Here is a 23,250-nt window from a genome sequence, read left to right as displayed (position 1 = left end):
AGAAATGAATAAATAAATAAACGAAATATTGTGCACTTATTCTAACAATAGTGATAACGATAATGGTGAAGACAGAAAAGGATTTTTTAATACCATTAATTTTAAGAACAAACAATGGGCATTAAAACCCCCAACTCAATAAAGAAAGAATTAGAATTAGGCTAGGTGTTAAAGCTGGAAATTGGGGAGACCAGTATAGTAGCACCGTTATTCTTTGACTTTTTTGTTTCGCTCTCCAGCTTACGTTTTGAATCACAATCCGATGTAATTCCAGCAGGAAGTCTATGACTAATTATGATGATAAATCAGTCAATTTTCTCTTTTTTTCAGTCATTTTAAAGTACATAAATATCAAGTTGGTATTACACTGCCTCACCTGTTCCCAGCAATTCCATCATCAAATGAAGGATGACTGTAGAAGAGAAAATGAGCATATAAATTGATTGTTATCTTGAGAATAACGTTGGAAACAATGCAGATGCTCACTTATAGCATTATTATTATTATTATTTTTTTTTTTTTGGACAAAAAAGCATTAGTTCCAGAGGTTCCTAATAATCTTCTTATTTCCTTTGTTGTTTGCTTCGTACGCCGAAGGAAAGTGCGAAGATCCATTCTTTGAATTGTTTGTTGGGGAGTCCGAGGATCGAATTTCCAGGCAATTTGAATAGCTTAATTCCTTAAACGAAGGCACATCCGTGTAATAACACAACATGCTTTTGTTTGTTTGTTTGTTTGGTTTTGTCTTTTTTTGCTTCCAAGCTTTGCCAATAGTCCATGCCTTTGAGTGGCCACATGCAAAAGGCGGGCTAAGCGCGCTGCGGCAGAGCTCGTTAATGGTTGCTAATTGAGTGTGTCGCTTCAACAAAGAGTTCATAACCGTTTCGGTGAATTTCTTTAACCTTTCCGCATCAAGTCTCCTTAATTTTTGTGCTTACAGCCAGGATTCTTTTTTTTACTTTCACCTAAGGACTCTTCCCTCCTGTTATCTTTCCCCATCTACAGTCTAGTTTAAAACCCAGATAAATAGCAAAGATCTCAATGTGCAATGGAAATCAGATGTTTACACGACCAGGATGTTTTCGGTGTCGGTAAAACGACGACCGGATGACTGCAGATGGCTGATGCAGATAACGGATGAGAAAATGTGAATGGAAAAATGCGAATAGAAAAGTGGGGATGGAAAAATACATGGGTAAAAAGTATCGACAAGAATACCACTGTTTTACTGAACACAGAGTTAACTTACATCAGATGTTAACCATGATGGACAGATGCAGTATATAAACCTGTTTTTCTCAACAACTAGACCAGCAACTGGAAAATTTCATTGTGTCACAAAAAGAGTTATTTCCTCTAATAACCAAAAGAGCGGTAATATGAATACCTCCAGATTTCTACGGGACCTGACTCAGAGACTGAAGCAGAAAAAGACAAAGTTAAAGGCAATCAGGTGAGTCATTTTAATATAACGCAACGGGCACTGGAACTATAAACGCACCGAGTTTTAGTATCGCTTTTCCTTAGCTAAAATGTATTAGGATCTAACGCTTCCTGTTGTTCCAGCTTAACCTAATGCATTATTTGCGCACTTGGACGGTCGTCTTCTATTAAAATAAATAAGCGAAATAGAAAAGCGGAAAGCTGATAACACTTTTTTTCAAGCTTGAAACGAAGTGGATGTCTATCAGAAACCATCTGCAACAAGATCTAACCTAGGCACAAACAGCCACCTAGGATGTACGGCTTACCTAGTCTACGCAAGCCCAACACACCGTTAAGACCAATTGTACCATGTATTAACACCTTTACTTACGATTTTGTCGGCATGCCTAGCCAACATCCGGATCAATATTTGTTTCTGGGCAACCGAGCTCGATATCGATTTGTCGTACTCGATTACCATTCCTGCTCGATAAGCAAACGACGTTTGATAATCGAGCTCGATAACTACAAGTCGAGCTCGATTGCTAATCGAGTACGATTACTAATCGAGCTCGGTAACAGTACTAACGAGAAAGACTGGAAAAGAGTCGGACCACATTTGGTATCTGGGCAACCGAGCTCGATTCATGTTCACCGTACTCGAATAGCAATTCGAGTACCATTTCAAACCAACCTCGGTTCAACGAGCTCCAAATGCAGTCAATTCTATTCGAGCTCGATTCAACTATATCGTGCTCGATTAAAAAGACGAGCTCGACGAACTCAATCTGCTCTCAGTTATTTTTATCGAGCTCGGTTTGCCACGTATTCTATCGAGCACGGTTTGCCTCGCATTCTATAGGTTTCATATCGAGCTCGATTTGGTATCGAGCTCGGTTTAATCTTTAATCTTCATTCAGCAAATGAGAGGTAATCTGGTACCAAGACTTGGGAGGGAGCATGGGACGAGCGAGAGTGGCCATGTTTCTGGCAAATTTGTCGAGTTTAGTTCGTGAATTCGGGACTTTTTAGGAGTATGTTTTCGGTCGAATTCGAAAGAAATTAAGAAGAGTGACAGAAGAAGAGCAAAGAATGATTTATACTGCTAAGGAGATGAAGGAAATGACACTAAGGTGAGCATTGGCTCTTTACGGGAGGGTGTTCCGAGTTGCTGGTTCATAGTTTGTAGTAACGTTTTGTTCAGTTTCAAACTTAAGCTCAATCCTGGAGTGTACGTTTCTCGGTTATTTTAAGTCTCAGTTGTGTAATAAGAAAGTGTCTCCCTCCATTTTACCAGCCCCAAAAACCCCACAAAAAAGTATACATAACAACATGCAACAGTACACACATTCTATTTTTATTATATGAGCTCAATACACTTTGATTCGTGTTTCTATTTTAATTCGTCTTTTGTAACAAGGAAAAGGAACAGAACTCTAATTAAATATGAAAATCTTTTGGAGAATATGACAAAAAAAAAGGGAAAAATTTCCGCACAGCCCCATACTTAATTATGCATGTTACTGGTGATACACTGAAAAATAAAGCCCCATATATGGATGTATAATGATGTATGAAATTTTGCCAAAAAAAGGCTGAAAAGTAATGAATGTTCATCCCTTGCAATCAAATATTAAGAGCAAAGAGGTTTCCATTATTAACAGGTCTTAAAATGTTCAATCCAGTTATGAATGTGTTAATAGATCCACCAAAAAGCCATTAAACAACTGCAACAGTTCACTTTTAACAAAATAATCAATGCTTGTTGATTCTACCTTGGTTTTTAAACAGCCTGACCTAGCCCTCTTTATAGACTGCAAAAGCCATATCTTTAATTGGCAGTCATGACAAAAAATAAGCAAGAAATTTATGACTGTTAAGTAAGAGGTTAATAAAAATGCCAGTTGACTTTTTTTAATAACTGAATTGAACATTTTATGACCTGTTCATGAAATTAGTACAAGTTGAAGTAGTAAATAATAAATTTAACATCAAGGCTGCCATTTCCGTCCAGTAGACTGTCCACATTTGGTATTCTCCTACCCCACATTTCTCCTTCCTTCAGGGACACTATGTCCGAGTCTAGCACTTGCTCATTGTCACTTCCAGGGGCCATTACAATTCTTCAAAAAGAAAATAGAATATATATTTACATATCATAACATTGTTCCACTCAACAATCATTGTGTATTTTTATGCCAGATATCCGTATTGTCTCTCAGCTTAAACAGGAGTAGTACATGGGTGGGTTCGGCTTTGAACACATGTATTTTGTAGTTCTGGTTCTAGTTCTAGTTCTGGCACAGTCATATACAAATAGGTACAATGAAATGTTTTTTTCATGCAACACACAGACAGCAAATTTAGTGTTATGCATCATTTCTTCAAAAGCCCCCTTAGTTATAAAGGTGATTTTTTTCCAAACATAATATCAATTTCCCTTTGACAATCTATGAACAAATTCTCATAACCTTTTCTCCTGGTTTAGTATAATTCGATTTGTGATGAAAATAGTGTTGGTCACTCTTGGGACATGAAAGAAGGCAAAGGTAGCATTTTCCTTTAAGTGCACTCACAAACACTCTGCATGAAATAATTAAAGTTCTTACTGAATTTCCCCAGTAACTGGATGGGATGCTGAGAGCAGCTGCAGGAACAATTTTTGTTGTCCGGAGTACAGTCCTCTCCATCTGCAGTTGTCATCTATAAATGGCCCACTTGTAAGGGGCTTGTCTCCAATGGCATCTGAAGCTTGTTGTCTCCTGCTCTCCACAAAATTTGGAATTCTCCAGCAAAAGGAGACAACCCTTTCCACTTTGGGCTCTATGGGTTCTATGTTGCATTTCTGAAACAGAAATGGATTTTATGGATATTATGAAATGCACCAGAAAAAGATTTTCAATGTAAGATTTTGAAGGTAAATGCAACAGTTGCCATCCTTTTTTCCACTTACTTCGCTGGTTTTGGCATTTAAAAGAGTGCATGTTTTATTGATTTTTAGGTTGGTGAAAAGGCAGCTTACCTTGTAGTATATTATTCCTCGCAGTCGTTTGATTTCTCCTGATTGGAGCGCAAAATGCGAGGTACTTGCTTCCTTCAAATGGACATTCATGTCCTTCTTTTTCACAATTTTTTTGCAGCCAGGTACTTGGCACATTGAAGCCTTCTCTGGGCATTTGTGTAGATGTAGGTTGATGTTCATTCTAAAATTCAAAAAGAGGTATGTGTTAGTTCTAGATCTTCCATTTTGACTGGTATCATATATTCCAACAGTGGTTTGATAAAAAAAAAAAAGTGGGAAAAACATGACACCTCAAGGGTCACGCCAATTGGCTCTGTAGATTAATTGACCTTGATATAAACTTTGGGGCTTTGGGGAGAGCGGTCGTCAGGGGGACTTAAAGTAATTGGAAGTATCACTAGGCCCCTCTCTTAGATCCCCACTGAAAAATAGGCATTATTTCTGTTTCTCAAATCGTTTCTTGCTTATGAAATTTAATTCCTCTCTGTCAGTTATTTTTAAGGAATGCAGCTGATCGCGTGGCACCAGACACAAGTTAGGACTGCTCGTAGTCCTCGATTTGGATAACAGAAGGATAAGTTTGTCACCTGCTATTGACGATTGAAATGATAAGAGAATACAGCAATACTGCAATTCATGCTAAAAATTACCGAAAAATACTTCACTTATGACAATCGCCTAACACCAAAATATCGCAATGCTGAATTATCCTAATTAATACAACATACCGTGGTAATGATGCTCCACATCTCAAGGGGCATAGAACTGCAGAGTTTCTGCATAAAGATGTACGGTGGAATTGGAGTCTTTCCCTGGTTACGCTCAGTTGGCATCCTGAACATGCGATCCTTTCTTTTGGGCAAGCGTGTGCTGTCATTTCTTCCCGTGCCGCCACGTGCTGGCATCCTTCGTTGGGGCACCTCTCTCGTACTTTTGGGCAATGTCTGAGGTGATCGTTGGCATCGCTATAGTTGCCCTTCCACTGGCAGCCTTGGCTGTTACATTTAACAGGCAAATCTCGGGTCGCCTTATCCATTGCCACATTTAACCTCAGCTCTTCTTTTCGGAACGTTGCCCGACACTGGGGACACAACGGTGTGGCTGTCGATTCTGCCCAAGTTTCCATGCAATTTTTGCAGCCAGAGTGCCCGCAGGCAAGGGTAACGGGCCTTGACACGATGGTATAACTGAAAAGGAATGTGGCGGTATAATAGCACTGGAAATGAGCGGTAACAAAAACGATGGCAAAATATGACAGCTAGCAATGATATTCAACTCACCAAATACAGCATTCCAAATCCACTGTCCTCAGAAAAGTTAATTCGTTGGACTTGGAAACCACTTCGGTCTTTTGATGAGACATTGTTACGGACTAAAGGATTTTCGATCACGGTCTGTCGTAATAAAGTTTCCTTGTCAGTGTAAGCTGCTCAAATAACCTCTGATGACAACGGTGTGACTTTTAAAGGTCAATATTTCCGTTGTGCGGTTAATAAATTAATTTCCTTTGTTTAGGTGCTGGTATTGGCGGTAATTGGTACCCTTATTATTGAAATCTTCATTAAGGTCGTGAATTTAATGGGATGCTTTGTCTAGTCGGCTTAGTCCTTCATATTTAGGTCGTCACGTTAAGGGGTTCCTTAGTCTCTTACCTAAACCTGCTCCATTATTGATGTCTGTCCTTTGTAATAATAACATTTTCACGGAGGGGACACCACGCTAAAGGCTCGAAAGAGTTTCAGTCACGTGACGTCATCAAAATTAGAAAATAAGAAATTATCAATCCCTTTTGATGGGGCATTTTACGGAATATGAGATCTTCGATGACGTTTTTTCACAGTAAAAATTTCCTTCTTTATAGTATAAGCTGCTCAATTAACCTCAGATTACAACTAGAGTATGATTAGCTTTTAAAGGTCAACATTTCCGTTGTGCGGTTAATTAATGAATTTCCTTTGTTTAGGTCGTCTTCTAAAGGGGTTCCCAAGTCTCTTGCCAAGTCTCCTAGGACCTTTCTGAAAACCACAGTGATGTAATGAAATTTTCCTGATGAAAGATTGCTATTGTTATTATTAACCCACTCCATTATCGATGGCTGTCCTCTATAATGACATTCTCACTGAGGGGATGCCACGCTGAAGCCTATGAATAGTTTCAGTCGCGAGCGCGCTTTATCTGGTTTTCACGTCACGTCTTCAAAATTAGAAAATAAGGAATTATCAATCCCTTTGAGATTTTAGTTCGGTTAGTTATAAGAACTGTTGAAGACTTACTTTTTACAAATTTCCAGCTTGTTAGGGTTTTTCGTCTTGTGAGAAAGCAAGATTGAATTTCTAAGCTTTGGCGCGAAGCGACATTAAAATGGCGGCCAAGAATGCTGTCACGTAGGTTTAAAAAAAAGTGACATCCGCTTAGATTTCGCGATCTGAACAGTCCTAGTATGAGAATAAGTACTCATATAGATGATTATAAGTCCGCTGAAGACGGCTACAGGATTTTATGTCTTTTTGATTCTTGACTTTATTTGTTGTACGTTTTGACGATGGAGTGACAATGAAAACCGGCAACTTGTGATACAAATCTCGCGCGTGCAGTTGAGGCATATTCGTAATTATCGTATGACCCGTCTGGCCCCGCTCGCCTAATCCCCTAGAAAACCACAGTTAAAGCTGACGTGTACAGGGCCGGACGGGTTGACTTAAGCCGGTCAGGAAAAAGCCGTTTTTCAAGAAATTGGGAGTTTCTTGTTATGACTTGAAAAAATAAATAAATGTCAGTTTGCCGGCCGGAAGGTTTGTATGGTGAAAAACTATGATCGAGGTCTTGATGTATATGCAGCATTTTCATACGATGGCCCACAAGGGACTCGCTGCAAAGAAAAAGAAACGCTGCAAACAAAAAAGTGAACGCTGCAAACAAAAAAGTGAATGCTGCAAACAAAAAAGTGGTGTTTATATTTCAGCCATTCTGGGACATGTTGATTTCTGTCAAGGAAGCCTTTCCACTGTCCATATCTCAATAATCCCTTGGAATGCAAACTGACTGCTGTCCTTTCCCACTGTTTGTGGCTTTAGAAAATGTGATCTATAGAACAATATTGATAACCACAAATTTCAAGTAATGTTTATTTATTCATATGTGCAGATCAAAGCTTTTACATGCCAAAATGTTACACCTTGGTAGTATTGATTGTTAATACTGTAATAAAATTATCAAATTGAATGTAATTTTCAGACTTTGGATGGTGGCCTTAACATGCATGCTAACTGTTGTGTTGATGAAACATTAAAAAAGTTATGCCAATTTTACAACGTCATCTTTAGTTATTTGATTCAATAGACTGATAAGTGACAAGCCTTTGAATATCACATTCAATTCACACAGGAATTGCTTCGCTGTAGAAGAAATGTCCCAAGTCATTAATTTTTTTTTCAGTTAATCATTCTGCAATTCTGTTATGTGCTGATATAATCTTATGGCCTCTCTTGGTGTACTAGGGTAAACCCAGCCTTTAGTTTCCAAAATATATTCAAAGTATTCAAGGTAGATATTGTCTTCCCTCTCACTCTGGCAATGCACATCCATATCCTCCACTAGTTGTTCTGGCACAGAAACTAGACATTCTTCATGTCTATGATATTCTGGTAGGAAGTACATAACATCTGGTACCCCATGAACAGAACTATACGGAGATTTGGAAATCTTGTGACTATTCCAATGATCTTTCACTTTGTCCAAGTCATCCTGAAGAAGCTTTGAAAAACAGAACCACAAGCACTCCATGTGAAGAGTGTTTCCCACACAACGCAATCCATAATCAACCATGTCCTTGAAAAGGCTTATCCACCAGTTTGATCTATTTCGCCTGAAAAAGGACCACCACCCTTCAATTCGTTGATTTGCAGGTGATGAGCAGTACCTATGAGACTTCACACCGGCCAGTTCATCTTGATCATTGGTACGAAACATGCACTGAATAGAAGCTGCAATACCGTTTTCTGAGCCACAATCAGTCACCAGGAGCAAAGGGCAACCACCTAGTTCCTTTACTTGTTTTAAGTAGAAGGCTGCAACTACTTTAGGGTCATTGTTAGACCGGGTTACTTCTAACCATAAAATTATTCTACTAAAGCCATCCACTGCACCATGAATAGGGAAACCATAAGGTTTTAGTTTGTCATATCCTAAAAAAGATAAAATTTGTAAATTAGAAATCTAAGTAAATAAGTCGTCTAACCAACTAATCTTGAAGTGGAAAGGGCATGAGGCTAGATGCAAGATTTTACATTCCTACATGTACATTTACAATACACCACTATGATTTACGAAGTAAAAAACAAATACCGTCTAAATGCCACGATGCATTGGCTCCTTTTGAGCTGAACGTTCTTCTCTTTAACCTTCGAGATCTCCTCTCCTCTACCCCATCAGGATCAATTTCCTTCATTATTTTTGCGACCAAATTACGTGGAACATGAACATGGTGCCGCAATCGCAGGGCGTGCCAAATACTTCTGTAACCTGATAAACTTCCGGGGCCTTCCATTTCTTCACGAATGACATTTCTTATCTCTGAATCGTCCATTATCTTTGCATTGCCCTTCCTTTTTAACCCGAGACATCTCAGACGTCTCTTCAGTGTTCGCACACACATTTGAAGTCCTTCTCGTTTCTTGAGAAGACCCACAATAGCGTCATAAGGATAGCCACGATGAAAATAGCGCTTTATCACTTCGTTTACATCTTTTTCTGTCACACAATTATCGCAGATACTCTCTTGAGCATCCCCAATGCCACAATGGCTACAAAACATTACGAATACTCTTTGATTAGTTTTTCAACGAGAACGGACGTTTGAAAAATGGAGGGAAATACTCGTAGGCTCTGGAGACGAGCAAAACTCTATCCAGTCCCTCGGGCATAATGCGCACGCATGATCTGTTCTTTTTTGTTTGCAGCGATCACTTTTTTGTTTGCAGCGTTCACTTTTTGTTTGCAGCATTCACTTTTTTGTCTGCAGCGTTCACTTTTTTGTTTGCAGCGTTCACTTTTTTGTTTGCAGCGTTCACTTTTTTGTTTGCAGCGTTCACTTTTTTGTTTGCAGCGTTCACTTTTTTGCTTGCAGCATTCACTTTTTTATTTGCAGCCATCACTTTTTTTTATTTGCAGCGATCACTTTTTTGTTTGCAGCATTCACTTTTTTGTTTGCAGCGTTCACTTTTTTGTTTGCAGCGTTTCTTTTTCTTTGCAGCGAGTCCCTTGTGGGCCATCGTATTTTCAAGACCGAGGTCACAGTTTTTCACCATAAGGACCAACCCTTAGCCGGTAAATAACATATTTTTTTTTTTAACTTGACGAAATTCTTTCCGAAAGAACCCGAATGATTTAGGGCTGTAAATACGGCAAGATCTTCCATAAATTGAACAATTTTTTAACGAGTAAATGGTAGTTAAAAAAGAGGTGATGCAAATTAAAGAGAGATGCCTTACCGAAACATTTTCATTTGCGTAATGATAAAGGTGATTAAAAAGGCTTCCAAACAAACTTTGAAACATTATTTTTACCAGTATCTGTCACTGTCAGACACCTGTCAATTAGAGAGGGCGTAAGAAAAGAAACAAAAAAAAAGTAAGAACATTTGAAAAACAACGGAACTAGTTTGGCAAGGACTGTCACAACAATGTTTCCTTCAAAAACATTCAATGACCTAAGGGAAAGTATTATTCACTGTCATCGACCATTCATTCATGTACGAAGATTTACCTCTGTTCATTAAGTAAACGGCGAGGAAGGTCATTGTGAGTAAATTCAATTTTTTTCTGTAACAGCGCCGGTGCTTGCCCTATTTTAGTCCTATTGAGCCGCTATGAACAAAATCCTTATTTACGCACGCCCGTGCGTAAATAAGATGACGTGAGCATTTTTTTTCAACCTGGCTTCAGAGTTTCCATCCTGTTAAGCTGCGGTGCAGTTTTCCTTCTCTTTGAAATATGGAAGAAACCAGAGAAGAACTGGCCAATTTTTCTATCGGCATTGACCGTTTGGGTCTTGATCCAACAAGCAACAGAAATAAAGCCGAAAATAACTCCCAAGTTGCACGTTTCGCAAATTTGTCGTAAGACCAGCTGGAGCAAATTTTGGCCGAAAGACAGACATTCACTGGGAATAAAAAATAGTCACCAATTGGTCATAAACGACATTCAAAGGTAAAATTTCCGTTTTTCACTGTCGTTTTTAAATTTGTTCAACCTGGGAAATAAAATACACAGTTAATTGGAAATTTACCAAAACCAGAACAATCACAATTGCACTCTATCACAATAAAAGGTTTCTTTGCGCAGATTCTTGCTGTTGCTCTGTTATAAAAGAATTTGCTCATGCTTTTAGCTGTGCGTATATCAGTTGAGTTATGGATGCACTTGGGAAGTTTGGAGAGCACTCAAAGAGCTAGAGTTGCTCTTGGCTGCGCCTCGAGCTACTCACGCTCCGCATGAACAAATTCTTAAATTTTGAAGTTGTGCGAGTTATGGATGCACTTGGGAAGTTTGGAGAGCACTCAAAAAGCTAGAATTGCTCTTGGCTGCGCCTCGAGCTACTCTTACGCATTTTTCGTGCTATCCAAACTTCCCGCGTGTATCCATAACTCGATATACGCACGCTCAGCATGAACAAATTCTTAAATTTTGTAGTTGTGCGAGTTTGCTCATTTGTTTGCTGCAATGTCGTGTGTAAATCTGGTCTTTCCTCCACAATAACTAAATTCGAATGGCACACTCCAAGGGGATTTAATGCGCCATTCTCTCAATAAATTCCTTCAGTTTCTGTTGTGCAATTTACGGTACAAATGTCCAAATTGAACGGACCCGGAAAGACTCACAGAGAGCGTATATTTGTTGTAGAACTGAATGTAAAACTTCGCTCGCTCTTTCGCTACGAACAAATTGTTTGAGAAAATTCAAATATTAAATGAATGAAAATTCCACCGTTCAGTTTAACTGTAATCAAATACCTCACGTTTTAACTTTTTAGGTACTTTTTGTGAACGATTAAAATTAACTGCTGACGGTTTTTATGCCGCTTGTCAACCAACGTAATGACACTATTGCTTATACAAATTCATTCTGAAACCAATATTTTTCTGTCAACCAAAGTGATTTGAGAGAGAGAAAAGAGAGGATTCATAAGTTATTTATCGGCTTGAGGTAGTGACCGACGTGTCTGCCTAAAAATACTACCCAGACGGAAAAGCGAGATATATTTATAAAAATGGCAACGAAATTTGGGATGTACTCAGCGATTCACGAAGGCGTCACCGTGGCCCGTGGGCAGAGATAAGAAAATATTGACCGGGTTAAAAAACAATCATACTGCAGGATTCGTTACCGTGCCCTCTGAAAAAAAAAGTAAAGGAAAAGTTTAAATTTCAGAATTTCTTTTTTTTGGCTCGTGTAGCTGAGTGTGTCCGGGCCGGACGGGAAAATATTTGGCCCTCGATCATGAGACACGGACCTCGTTGCGTTCGGTCCGTACTTCATGACTTCGAGCTAAATATTTTCCCGTCCCACCATAATACTGATTTAGTTTTCGATTTTGGAGGCACGACTGGATGTGTCCTATGGTTTCCATGGTGACAATTTTTTTCTTTTTTTTTGTTTACTTTATTTTCTACACGTTCCCACAAGCTTGCAGCTTTAAACCTCACCATGTTTGAATAAGGTTTATTGTAGTGCACATGCATTGTATTTTTAAATTATCTGGGGAAAAATGATGTTATGGTGTTTCTTTTATTTCTGTGCCAAATTTTATACTAGTAGTATAGTTTACTACTATACTTATTACGAAGAGCCAAACTGTTTTGAGAAATAATTTGAAGAACTTTTCTCGAAAAAGGGCAATCTGTTTTGAGCTATCTTAAAATGAAACGCTGTAAACTCCGTTAAGAGAAAAATTTGCTTAAAAAAAACCTTTTAAAATACCTTAACCTTTTTCAGGGAGTTTGACATACGAATCGGTCCCTGAAGGTTAATATTGTTCACACTTTAACACTGACAAGAGCTAACCCCCCCTTTTTTTTTACTGAACAGTGTTTTCAGTAAATCGGGCACCTGATACCCGGAGCTAAAATTGGTCACCGTAAAGGGTAAAAAAGATAACATTTCGAGCGTTAGCCCCTCGTCAGGGCGAAGGGCGAAGGGCGAAGGGCGAAGGGCTCACGCTCGAAACGTCAGCTTTTTTACCCTTTACGGTGGCTAATTTACGTTTTCAACTCAGTTGTTAACACTAAAGTACCTGCTATACTCTCCCACCGACGCAACACCACAGTTTCTCTAAAAACTTTCTCCCTGTATAACTTTATTCTGGTTTCTGTAAGAGATGTCTGAGCTCGCAAGGAAAGCCTCCTACTTGAAATCTTATAGAGCGTTACCACTCACGTTGCATACAAATCTATTGGAACTAAAGAAAGTGTTCACTGAAGAAAAAAGTTCAACTCCCACGGGATTGGTTTGCTACACCAACATGGCCGCCGTTGGATTGTTTTGGAACACCGATATATGATAGGGTTGGGGGAGGGTTAGTCATCCTTAATACTTACTACTGTATTTAAAGATCAATACTAAAAGGCTTGTTCTTGTTGTGTTTATAGCACCTCGAGCATGGGAGGTAGCAGATAAGACGCCCGCGGCAGACACAAAAGAGACATCATGTTATCATCAACGGGTTTTTGGACTGGAAAAGCACTTCTACAAACTCAGCGGAACCTGTAGAGACGTTTAGCCACCTAGGGTTTCATGAAATGACAAACAAGTTCAGAAACTTTGATCTTAAAGCGTTTTCTTGTAAAATAATCCTTTCTTCAAATAGATCTGTGCAAATTTTCTCATATTTGTTATCTTGGCTAAATTTGAGCATACGCCTGTCTGAAAAAAAATGTCTTATTAAATCCGCTTCAGGAGCTCTGTGCGTATTTGAAATCATGTTGTTTTTAAGAATAGTGTGCCTTAAAACCAATAACGTTATATTGGTATAGCTTTGGAGTACTTCAGGGTTGTCCAGTGATCTTTGAATTGACCGTATATCAATTTATTGTAGTCGAGTGTAAATCTTCAAAGGGCCGCTACTTTCGGAGGGGCGGTTACTTTCGGGGTTCAATAGAAAGGTAAAAAATTAACGTTACTTCGGGGAACAGTTATTTTCGGGGAGGGCGTTTCTTTTGGAATTCCGCGGTATCTTCGATTCATATGCAAATCGTTTTTGGAGTTCCTCCTACGGCCGTCCATCGAGCAGCAGCGCTTTGGATATGACCTTCTGTAAACGTACATGGGGGCTACGTTTGGTTTTTTAGATTTTATTAAACATGGAATAGTCGTAAGTAAAACATTTAACAGTTACCGCTGGATCACTGGATATCATGATTGAGTTACGCGAAAATTGCTTTTTGAGTGACAATGAAAATCAAATTTATTAGTTTGCGAAGACTCAAAAACGTAAATGAACAAACACAGTCTTTAGTAATATGATTTGACATTTTTCTTTCCCATTGGTCACAGGAAAGATGCGAAAACGTAATAAAATCAAATCTGACATAAGGAATCTCGTTCGAATTAAAAACAAGTCATAATATGTCGCCTACATTATTTTTGGTCCACCTACACTCAAATTGTATATGAAATCCTAAGGCGGAAATCTAGGGAGGCTGAAAGGCTAGTGTGTCGACCGTGAAAGAAACGTAATTCTAAAAAATGCTTTTGGAAAGTTACAAGTGATTCCCGTGGCCTTAAAACGAACAAATTAAAGTGCTGGGTTGGTAAATGCATACAGAGAGGGCAACATTGCCAGAAAATTTTGCATAATTTGCCTGTAAGGCCCCCCTCTCCATTGACGCCACATCTGTTCGTCGAGGTATGATTGAAGATCTTCTTTTTTCATACCTCTTCGTATTTTTTGCCCTAACTTAAGATTATTCCAGCAGGACTCTACCTCCTGTGTGTGGACACCAGTAACAGGATCAACAAAGTGTCGAGCATGCACGACGATTCGGTGCACGGCGACGTTATTTATACGGCGTTCCATGCCTCTGTATGAAGCCCAGTCATCGGTGTTCCTGGTCGCTAAATTACCTTCTGCCGATAGAGGTTGCCATAATACCAATCATGAGAGATTGGAGGAGGACAATAGAGTGAGCGAGGTAATACACACTGCGCGGACCTTTTGCATTTTTCAAAGATGCCCTTCAGTGACTTACCAAAGGTACCCATCAACATGATTGCCGTTCCTCTGTATCAGTACCATGTCCTCATTACATTGAGCACACCGAAGCGTATCGGCCAACAGAGACCGCCGTTGTAGCCACTGAATCAAGTTCATACGCGGACCCCGTTGTAGATCTATAAATTCATTTAGATTCATGACTTCTCAATTACGAGAGCGTAGTTCACAGTGAGCGCGAAGTTCAACTAAGAAACTGTTGTAGCAGCTTTTTTTGGGCTCGTCTTCGGCGCGAGACCTGTGGAATTCACAAGTCACAAAACAAAGAACGCAAACCCGAACAAAAAACTCAACACAATGAGGAACAGAAAAACAATAGCTCCAAAGGAAAGGAAAAAGTTATCACACCTTGTTTTGCATCATCTTTTGACTTATTCATTAACGTTACAAAGCAAAGAGAACAAGGCAAAGTCCGCGAAACTCTAAATGCAGCTGATATTAAAAAAAAAAAAAAACAAACGCGGAAAAAAGATCGCACTTTCCTTTCGACAAGCTTCTAATAAAGTAGTTAAATAAAAAATTCAGAAATAAACGTAGAACTTTTTCAGTTGGTTGAACGGCTTGTCACCTTCGTGAGAAAATCAGGCACCTTGTGGAATGCGCGCTTGTTGAGATTATATTACAGTTTGTTCTCTAAATTCTTGTAACATTTCTGGAGATCAAAACTTTAAGGCTGAACGTAATGATTTTAGACGGGTAGAGGGTTCTTTTTTTCGGTAGGCCGCGGTGTTAGGCGAAACGTCCGGTTACCGATGCATCATGCATCGAGCGTATTGCTCGTACGATTTCAGGACCAGATAACGCGAACGACTGTGCGACTTTTTATGCCGCGACTAAAACTAAAACTCATGGCAAATTTTGCATAACAAAAGGTAACTAAACAGGGTTACAACGGGTAATTTTCCGCCGTTCCGTGCTTTAGGATTTGGGGTCATTTTCCGCCGTTCTGTGCTTTAGGATTTGGGGTCATTTTCCGCCGTTCCGTGTTTTAGCATTTGGGGTCATTTTCCGCCATTCCGCCGTTCCGGCTTTTAGGGTCGCCCGTTTTCAGCACAGTTAATAAGTGACTTCATTCACTTACTTGCCATAAAAGTCTTTTGTAGTTTTGTCTTTTAAAACACCGCGCCGAAAATAACAAAAGGCGTTCAAGTTACTAATTAAGTGGCATCAGTTTTCTATATTCTCGCATACTGACCCCACGCTTTCAGAGCGTTGCCAGACACAGATTTCTCGTTGGGTTGTTTTGTCAGTCCTCCTGTGATTTACCAGGCAAGATCGGCAAGATCGTCAACATGAGCCACGCGACTCGTTCCCTTTCTAGAACTTTTGTCCTTTTAGAAAAAAGGTTGAATGCTGTACCGAGCAAAGCTGATTTGGGTCGAATGGTGACCACGGGAAAAGTAAGAGATATTTCTTTCTCAAAGAGCCAGGACGCAGATGTCATCGGCACCAACCTGACTGCCGCATTTCCTTCCTTAGCGGGGAAAGACTTAGCAAGGTACGTACAATTCTTCACAGTATTCTAGGAATTGTTATTATTACTTTGGCAAGGGCTCTTCAAAGGATGATGGCAGTAGGTTCCATCAATGAGGCTGAATGGCTCTATTGGGGAGCTGAAACCTCATCAGAAGAAGGAAGGAAAGGTAGGATCAAATAGTTACTTTTCTTTATGGTCAAAACCTAAAGCTTGTTAATTTATGTCATTGTTAAGTTTATTAATTATGTGCAGTATTGCTAAAAGCTGATTAAGTAAACTGCTTCTTGCCTCTGCTCATCTGACCAACTACACAAAACAACCCTTACATGTGAAACTGTTTGAAATGCAATTCACTCACAACAGAATGATTGTATGCTTGTAAGACTATACTACACTAATAACTGGCAATATAACTCTAATTTAAAGATCAAATGTTGTTTTCATGAAACAGTCCTTGGGCTATATGTACATGAAAGAGTCAACGAAGACCAGATCATCTTGTTAGTGCCCTCTCCTCATCAAAATCCAGTCTTTGTCGCACGCATACAAGGTAATAACCTGTTAAAGAGAGGATTTCAGATTTTTTATGGAGTCACTTTTTTCAATGGCCTTTATGACAACTACATATTTGGTGATGATGAGCCAAACCTGCTATAAAAATGAATGCGATGTGTAAATGCCTACAAATGCTGTGGTTTTTTTCATTATCAAGCAAATTTCATCCTGTCTTCTATTTCGAACAGCTGGTCCAAGTCTCAGACTCTCAAACTTATTTTCATAGGAGGCTTTGCACATGGTGAAAATCCAGATTAAAATTGGCCTATAATAAAAAACTCTCTTGAATCATTTTTAGCATCGGATGCAAACAACCCTGGCCTTGGAAGCGTATGCGAGAGGGTCGCCATGATGATCCAATCACTTGTGTTGCAAAGGTAATTTTGTTTTTTAAGAACTATTATTGAAATCTAACAGAGCAATGCACCACACCTCTGTTTAACACTTCACATTAACCATGTTACGCTGTTTACACAGGGAACAACTTGCCCACCGGCGCGAACAGAGGACAGATAGGAAAAAGAAAGATAACAAAAGTAAAGATGAAGGAGATGCTGCTGAGGTATAACCTTAAGGCATCATTTTCATGGAAAATTATGTGAATACATTCATTTGTTCATTTTGTCATGCCTTTACATACCTAACAGGAAAGGAACTTATTTCAATTGAATTTCCAAAGGAGAGTACAAGAACTTAGAGGAGCCGCAAATCACAACTTAGATTCAACTAGCCAAATTACGTTTTTTGTGAGTCAAATTCAGCTGAATTACACTAATTAAAATCTGAAAACACTCACACGAGGTTCATTCTGATGAAAACCAGGTTTAATCAACAGCAAGGGTGATTTCAGTGAGAACTACTCCCAGTTGGAATTTTCAGATGGAGGGGAGGGGTGTTATCAGAAAAATCCCTTTACCAGTTTACATTCAGAAATATTTGAATTTTTTTTTTGGTTAGGTCAGACAGAAGAGGAAAAAAAGGGTTGCATCTCCTCCACCAGGCGAGGACTACACAAAAATTATCCTTCGCCTCAGTGGTAATAAGAAAATTGGCAGGCGGTTTAGGCCAAATGCTTCATTCCAGGTACATTGGAGTACTCATATTTATGTACCCAGAATGTCACAGTTTTAGAGAAATTACTACTGATTCAGGTTGAAATTATAACCATCTGCTAGTTTATTAATTCACTTGACTAAATTAAGCACTGGTAATCCCCTAAGTACAGTCTCACTAAGGGGCAAAAGCAGATGATCATGACTTTCACTAACACACTCATGGATTTTCCTTGTTTACTATCTTATGGCTAGGTCATGATTCCTGAGTGCATTATGCCACCACCATAACAATGCCACCTCAATTCCAGCTGTTACTCAGCATGTACATGATACAAATATTTTGTCTTTGTAATTATGCAGGAAGTCTATGACTGGGCAGGATCTCTTGATGGCCTGCCACTACACTTCATAATACGGAGAAGGCAGCAAGTGGTGCGCCACAGTGAGCAATTACAGGGTCATGAGATCCTGGATGTAGGAGAAGGAGTAAGTACTTCCTTAAATTAGGAGCAAATGAACAACATTTACTTTCACATCAGCTTGCCAATACTTTCTTGTCAAGACAGCAGCTACCTCCTCACTCATTCTTCAACTAAAAAGTACACTTTTTCTCTCTTGAAATTTATAACAGGAAGAAGAGGAGATAACTTCATCACTGCAATCGCAGGTAGGGAATGTAAGGTTCATGTACCTTGTACAGTCTCTAAATAGTAAAATTAGTTTAATTAGAGAATAGCCTAAACAAGGGGCATGATTTACATTCCTCAAGGCACTGGTGGCCATCTTAAGTAGTTCCAGCTCCATGTGAACTATGGTGCATACACCATTTTCTGCACATCCTGGCTCCAGGTTTTTTGGGATTTTGAAGCAAAAGCAGAATGATGCCAGCTTGTAGACTATAAACTTAAAAAGTGACTTGTACTGAATTACACATTACCTTGCTGATTATGGCATGCACGCCTGCGAAAAGTCTATAATCTTACCCACCAGCACATTGTATGATTTAAGTCCTAGCAAAATAAGTAAGAAATAGCTTGTTAATTAATATATGAGGTCATGCTACCCTTTATACAACACTTGGAGGATAGGCATGCTAACAGGTCCCTCATTGGTATGCGTCATGTATTCATGTAATGTTTAAATATAATGACATGTTAGCTTAAAAAAAGGTTCATGTTTTACATTTCAATAAGTTTGGTCATGCTTTAATAAAAATTATTGAGGAGTATTATTTGGGAACATGCAAGTTTAGAGAAGCAATTCTACTAACAATGAGTCTCACAACCATAAAAAAATCAAGTTAAGTAATGGTCTTGTTTTCATTTCAATTATTGAGGAACACCATTTGGGAACATGTAAAGTGTACACAATTATGAGGACATGTTACTTAATGCAATAGGGATAGATTGACATCCCTTGTTCCCTGACTATGAGAATAACATTATAAAATCCCCTCGCCAATACTTGGGGTGGAAAGACAAATCCACTTATTCCCAGTCTCCTTGTGAACATTAACAGTTGAAGTGGACAGACACAACCCTTGGGGGTAAAAGGTCAACCATACCCCTACGAAGGAGGCTCTTCATAAGCATCCACACTTGGGGTAGACAAAAGTGCCCCTTGGAACGAGCCTCTTTGTGAACATTAGCACTTGGGGTAGACAGAAAAGCTCCTCAGGATGTGGCTCTTCATGAGCATTGACACTTGGAGTAGACAGAGAGGCCTCTTGGGACGAGGCTCTTTGTTAGCCGCGACACTTGGGGTAGACGGAAAAGCTCCTTGGGACGAGGCTCTTTGTTAGCCGCGACACTTGGGGTAGACGGAAAAGCTCCTTGGGACGAGGCTCTTTGTTAGCCGCGACACTTGGGGTAGACGGAAAAGCTCCTTGGGACGAGGCTCTTTGTTAGCCGCGACACTTGGGGTAGACGGAAAAGCTCCTTGGGACGAGGCTCTTTGTTAGCCGCGACACTTGGGGTAGACGGAAAAGCTCCTTGGGACGAGGCTCTTTGTTAGCCGTGACACTTGGGGTAGACGGAAAAGCTCCTTGGGACGAGGCTCTTTGTTAGCCGCGACACTTGGGGTAGACGGAAAAGCTCCTTGGGTCAAGGCTCTTTGTTAGCCGCGACACTTGGGGTAGACGGAAAAGCTCCTTGGGACGAGGCTCTTTGTTAGCCGCGACACTTGGGGTAGACAGAAAAGCTCCTTGGGACAAGGCTCTTTGTTAGCCGCGACACTTGGGGTAGACAGAAAAGCTCCTTGGGACGAGGCTCTTTGTTAGCCGCGACACTTGGGGTAGACGGAAAAGCTCCTTGGGACGAGGCTCTTTGTTAGCCGCGACACTTGGGGTAGACGGAAAAGCTCCTTGGGACGAGGCTCTTTGTTAGCCGCGACACTTGGGGTAGACGGAAAAGCTCCTTGGGACGAGGCTCTTTGTTAGCCTCGACACTTGGGGTAGACAGAAAAGCTCACTGGGATGAGGCACTTTGTTAGCCACAACACTTGGGGTAGACAGAAAAGCTCCTTGGGACAAGGCTCTTTGTGAGCATTGACACTTGGGGTAGACAGACATGCCTCCCTCTTCACAAGCATGTTTAAGCAATTCCATGGATAGTAGCAGTCAGTTTTACTGTTTAAAGTGTATGAAGTGTTTTAAAATTTGTAAATTTAATCAATGAAGGATGGTGTGATGCTCAAAGGAACAATGTGTATTTTAATTATGATAGTTACGCAGGATTCCTTTGAGCAGCACACTTCCCTTCCCTTGTTTTACTTGCAGGTGTCCTTCTTTGGGAATTTTCCTGCCAACAACAACAGCAACCTTTCTGCAACTGTAGTAGGTAAGAAAACCTTGATTTTCATTAACCTGTAAAAGAAATAGCATTCTTAGTCCACCAATGAAAATGCTTGTAGAACGATTACCACCCCCTGGTGATACATAGTTCATGATATGACAGTGACCCACAAAATATTATTTTGTTTGAATAATAACAAACTCAGGGTTTCAGCTAAACATAAAAATTGTGAACAAGAAACACATAGAACCAAGTAATTCAACATTTTCTGTATGATCATAGATGAAAGCCAAGCTGTGGGAGATGCAGAGAAAGAAGAAGGGACTAAGGAAGAAGATCAAGAAGAAAAGCAGGAAAAAGAAAAGGAAGAGGAAAAAGGAGTAAGTAATGAAGAAGAAACATTGGAAAATGCAGATAAAGGAGGGAATGGAGGAATACCAGTTGGAGTAGTAGAAAAAGAACATGAGGCAATGAAAGGAGAGAGAGAAATTAAAGAAAAAGAACAAGGTACAAAGAAAAGAAGGAGGGACAGGAGGACAACAGCCAAGAGAAAGAAGGCAAAAAAGGACCCTTCAACATAAGAGAAATTCGGTAAGATTATGAGTACACAGAGTGTAAAAGTGTGATACAGATAAATGCTGCAGCATTTAACACAAATTTAAACTCTTTATGTCATGCGTGCAACAGTGAAAAGGTTTCAATCAAAAGTCTGTCAAGGAAAAACAAGAATATCAAAAATGGATTATGTACATAGGCTAGTAACAGTTGGCTTTTGTTCCTGAAATCAAACATGCTGACAAGAGATTTACAATTATAATTAGCTGAACAATGCTATGATGATTTGTAAATACATTGATTTTGTTTTTGAAGGATTGTGACAGCACCTGGAATTGAGAACTACGAAAATGGCAGACTTCATATTAGTTAATTTATTATTCACCTCCTCAACTTGTATTAATTTCATGAACAGGTCATAAAATGTTCAATTCAGTTATTAAAAATAGTGAACTAGCATTTTTATAATGTCTAATTGTACAGCCCAAAATGTCTTCCTTGTGTTTTTTTGTCATGACTGCCAATTAAAGATATGGCTTTTGCAGTCTATAAAGAGGGCTAGGTCAGGCTGTTTAAAAACCAAGGTAGAATCAACAAGCATAGATTATTTTGTTAAAAGTGAACTGTTGCAGTTGTTTAATGGCTTTTTGGTGGATCTATTAACACATTCATAACTGGATTGAACATTTTAAGACCTGTTAATAATGGAAACCTCTTTGCTCTCAACTATCAAACCAATTCCTGAAAATTACTCACTTTTCACAAAATTGGCAAATCTGTCTTCATCTAGCAACATTTAATCAATCTGGATTCAAAAATACATTTCTCTCACTGATAAACACAGCTTGAACTGTACTTTAGCTTCTATTAACAATTACAGTAGCCCGCCACACTTTCTTAATTTCGTGAAATTTCAATCAACCATGGTCTCTGATAATGCATATGTTCAGTATAGTTAATAATATTCTTCTTAATATTTGATTGCAAGGGATGAACATACATTGCTTTTCAGACTTTTTTTTTGTCATATTCTCCAAAATATTTTCATATTTCATTAGAGTTCTGTTCCTTTTCCTTGTTACAAAAGACGAATTAAAATAGAAACACGAATCAAAGTGTATTGAGCTCATATAATAAAAATAGAATGTGTGTATTGTTGCGTGTTGTTATGTATACTTTTTTGTGGGGTTTTTGGGGCTGGTAAAATGGAGGGAGACACTTTCTTATTACACAACTGAGATTTAAAATAACCGAGAAACGTACACTCCAAGATTGAGCTTAAGTTTGAAACTGAACAAAACGTTACTACAAACTATGAACCAGCAACTCGGAACACCCTCCCGTAAAGAGCCAATGCTCACCTTAGTGTCATTTCCTTCATCTCCTTAGCAGTATAAATCATTCTTTGCTCTTCTTCTGTCACTCTTCTTCTTTTTTTCCGAATTCGACCGAAAACATACTCCTAAAAAGTACCGAATTCACGAACTAAACTCGACAAATTTGCCAGAAACATGGCCACTCTCGCTCGTCCCATGCTCCCTCCCAAGTCTTGGTACCAGATTACCTCTCATTTGCTGAATGAAGATTAAACCGAGCTCGATACCAAATCGAGCTCGATATGAAACCTATAGAATGCGAGGCAAACCGTGCTCGATAGAATACGTGGCAAACTGAGCTCGATAAAAATAACTGAGGTCGATAAGAGCAGATTGAGTTCGTCGAGCTCGTCTTTTTAATCGAGCACGATATAGTTGAGTCGAGCTCGAATCGAATTGACTGCATTTCGAGCTCGTTGAACCGAGGTTGGTTTGAAATGGTACTCGAATTGCTATTCGAGTACGGTGAACATGAATCGAGCTCGGTTGCCCAGATACTAAATGTGGTCCAAAGAGTCAAACACTGATTGAGGAGGACGATGGCAGGTAGTGTTGTTGCAAGAACCTTGGTCATTAGGTGAGTATTTCGTAAGTTTTCGTTAAGTTTCAGAGATAGCATTCAAAGGGAAGGTGTAAAAGGAAGTGGGAGCAAATGTATTGGAAACAGAAATTTTCCCAAAGCACGAAAACCCCAGGTCAGGTGTAGTCATTTCGGGTATAGAAGGAT

At 39.4% G+C, this 23,250-nt stretch overlaps 3 protein-coding genes and 2 long non-coding RNA genes across 15 annotated transcripts in view; 2 read left to right on the top strand and 3 right to left on the bottom strand.

Moving 5' to 3' along the window:
• Positions 1-13,419, top strand: part of LOC149051868 (uncharacterized) — a 55,923-nt gene extending 42,504 nt beyond the window's left edge. Inside the window, exons 1-5 of one of the 11 annotated variants that reach the window (XR_016183422.1) lie at positions 2,375-2,558; positions 4,048-4,342; positions 4,566-4,645; positions 4,939-5,915; positions 13,092-13,419. This is a non-coding gene — a long non-coding RNA (uncharacterized LOC149051868). Of the gene's footprint in view, positions 1-2,155; positions 2,559-3,627; positions 3,746-3,913; positions 3,975-4,047; positions 4,343-4,426; positions 4,646-4,938; positions 6,067-6,410; positions 6,517-13,091 lie in introns of those variants that run through there. The other 10 variants (XR_016183420.1, XR_016183405.1, XR_016183435.1 and 7 more) reach the window with 10 other exon arrangements.
• On the bottom strand, positions 2,762-5,840 carry LOC149051870 (TNF receptor-associated factor 5-like). The gene is made up of 5 exons (XM_089183671.1): positions 5,728-5,840; positions 5,176-5,634; positions 4,448-4,628; positions 4,035-4,270; positions 2,762-3,548 (listed from the first exon to the last, which is right to left on the bottom strand). Exons 1-5 carry the CDS (start codon positions 5,808-5,810, stop codon positions 3,380-3,382), a joined length of 1,128 nt encoding a protein of 375 aa, XP_089039797.1. The 5' UTR covers positions 5,811-5,840; the 3' UTR covers positions 2,762-3,379.
• Positions 7,559-9,866, bottom strand: LOC149051869 (uncharacterized). Its single transcript, XM_089180605.1, has 2 exons — positions 8,792-9,866; positions 7,559-8,631 (listed from the first exon to the last, which is right to left on the bottom strand). Exons 1-2 carry the CDS (start codon positions 9,258-9,260, stop codon positions 7,883-7,885), a joined length of 1,218 nt encoding a protein of 405 aa, XP_089036731.1. The 5' UTR covers positions 9,261-9,866; the 3' UTR covers positions 7,559-7,882.
• Positions 13,420-16,248: 2,829 nt separating the features above from the next.
• Positions 16,249-22,305, top strand: LOC149051867 (uncharacterized). The gene is made up of 10 exons (XM_089184325.1): positions 16,249-16,356; positions 16,642-16,740; positions 17,044-17,122; positions 17,223-17,307; positions 17,703-17,828; positions 18,161-18,286; positions 18,432-18,467; positions 20,577-20,637; positions 20,875-21,183; positions 21,463-22,305. The coding sequence occupies exons 1-9, from the start codon at positions 16,278-16,280 to the stop codon at positions 21,171-21,173; spliced, it is 990 nt and encodes a 329-aa protein (XP_089040451.1). The 5' UTR covers positions 16,249-16,277; the 3' UTR covers positions 21,174-21,183; positions 21,463-22,305.
• On the bottom strand, positions 17,898-23,031 carry LOC149051866 (uncharacterized). Its single transcript, XR_016183501.1, has 2 exons — positions 22,509-23,031; positions 17,898-20,663 (listed from the first exon to the last, which is right to left on the bottom strand). It is a non-coding gene; the product is annotated as an uncharacterized LOC149051866 (long non-coding RNA).
• Between the last annotated feature and the right edge of the window lie 219 nt (positions 23,032-23,250).

This window comes from Pocillopora damicornis, chromosome 1 (assembly GCF_964200805.1).
Source record: "Pocillopora damicornis chromosome 1, jaPocDami1.2, whole genome shotgun sequence".
In the NCBI taxonomy this organism is placed as follows: Eukaryota; Metazoa; Cnidaria; class Anthozoa; order Scleractinia; family Pocilloporidae; genus Pocillopora; species Pocillopora damicornis.
The sequence above is the reverse complement of the archived record's forward strand: the minus strand, read 5'-3'. Positions and strand labels throughout refer to the sequence as shown.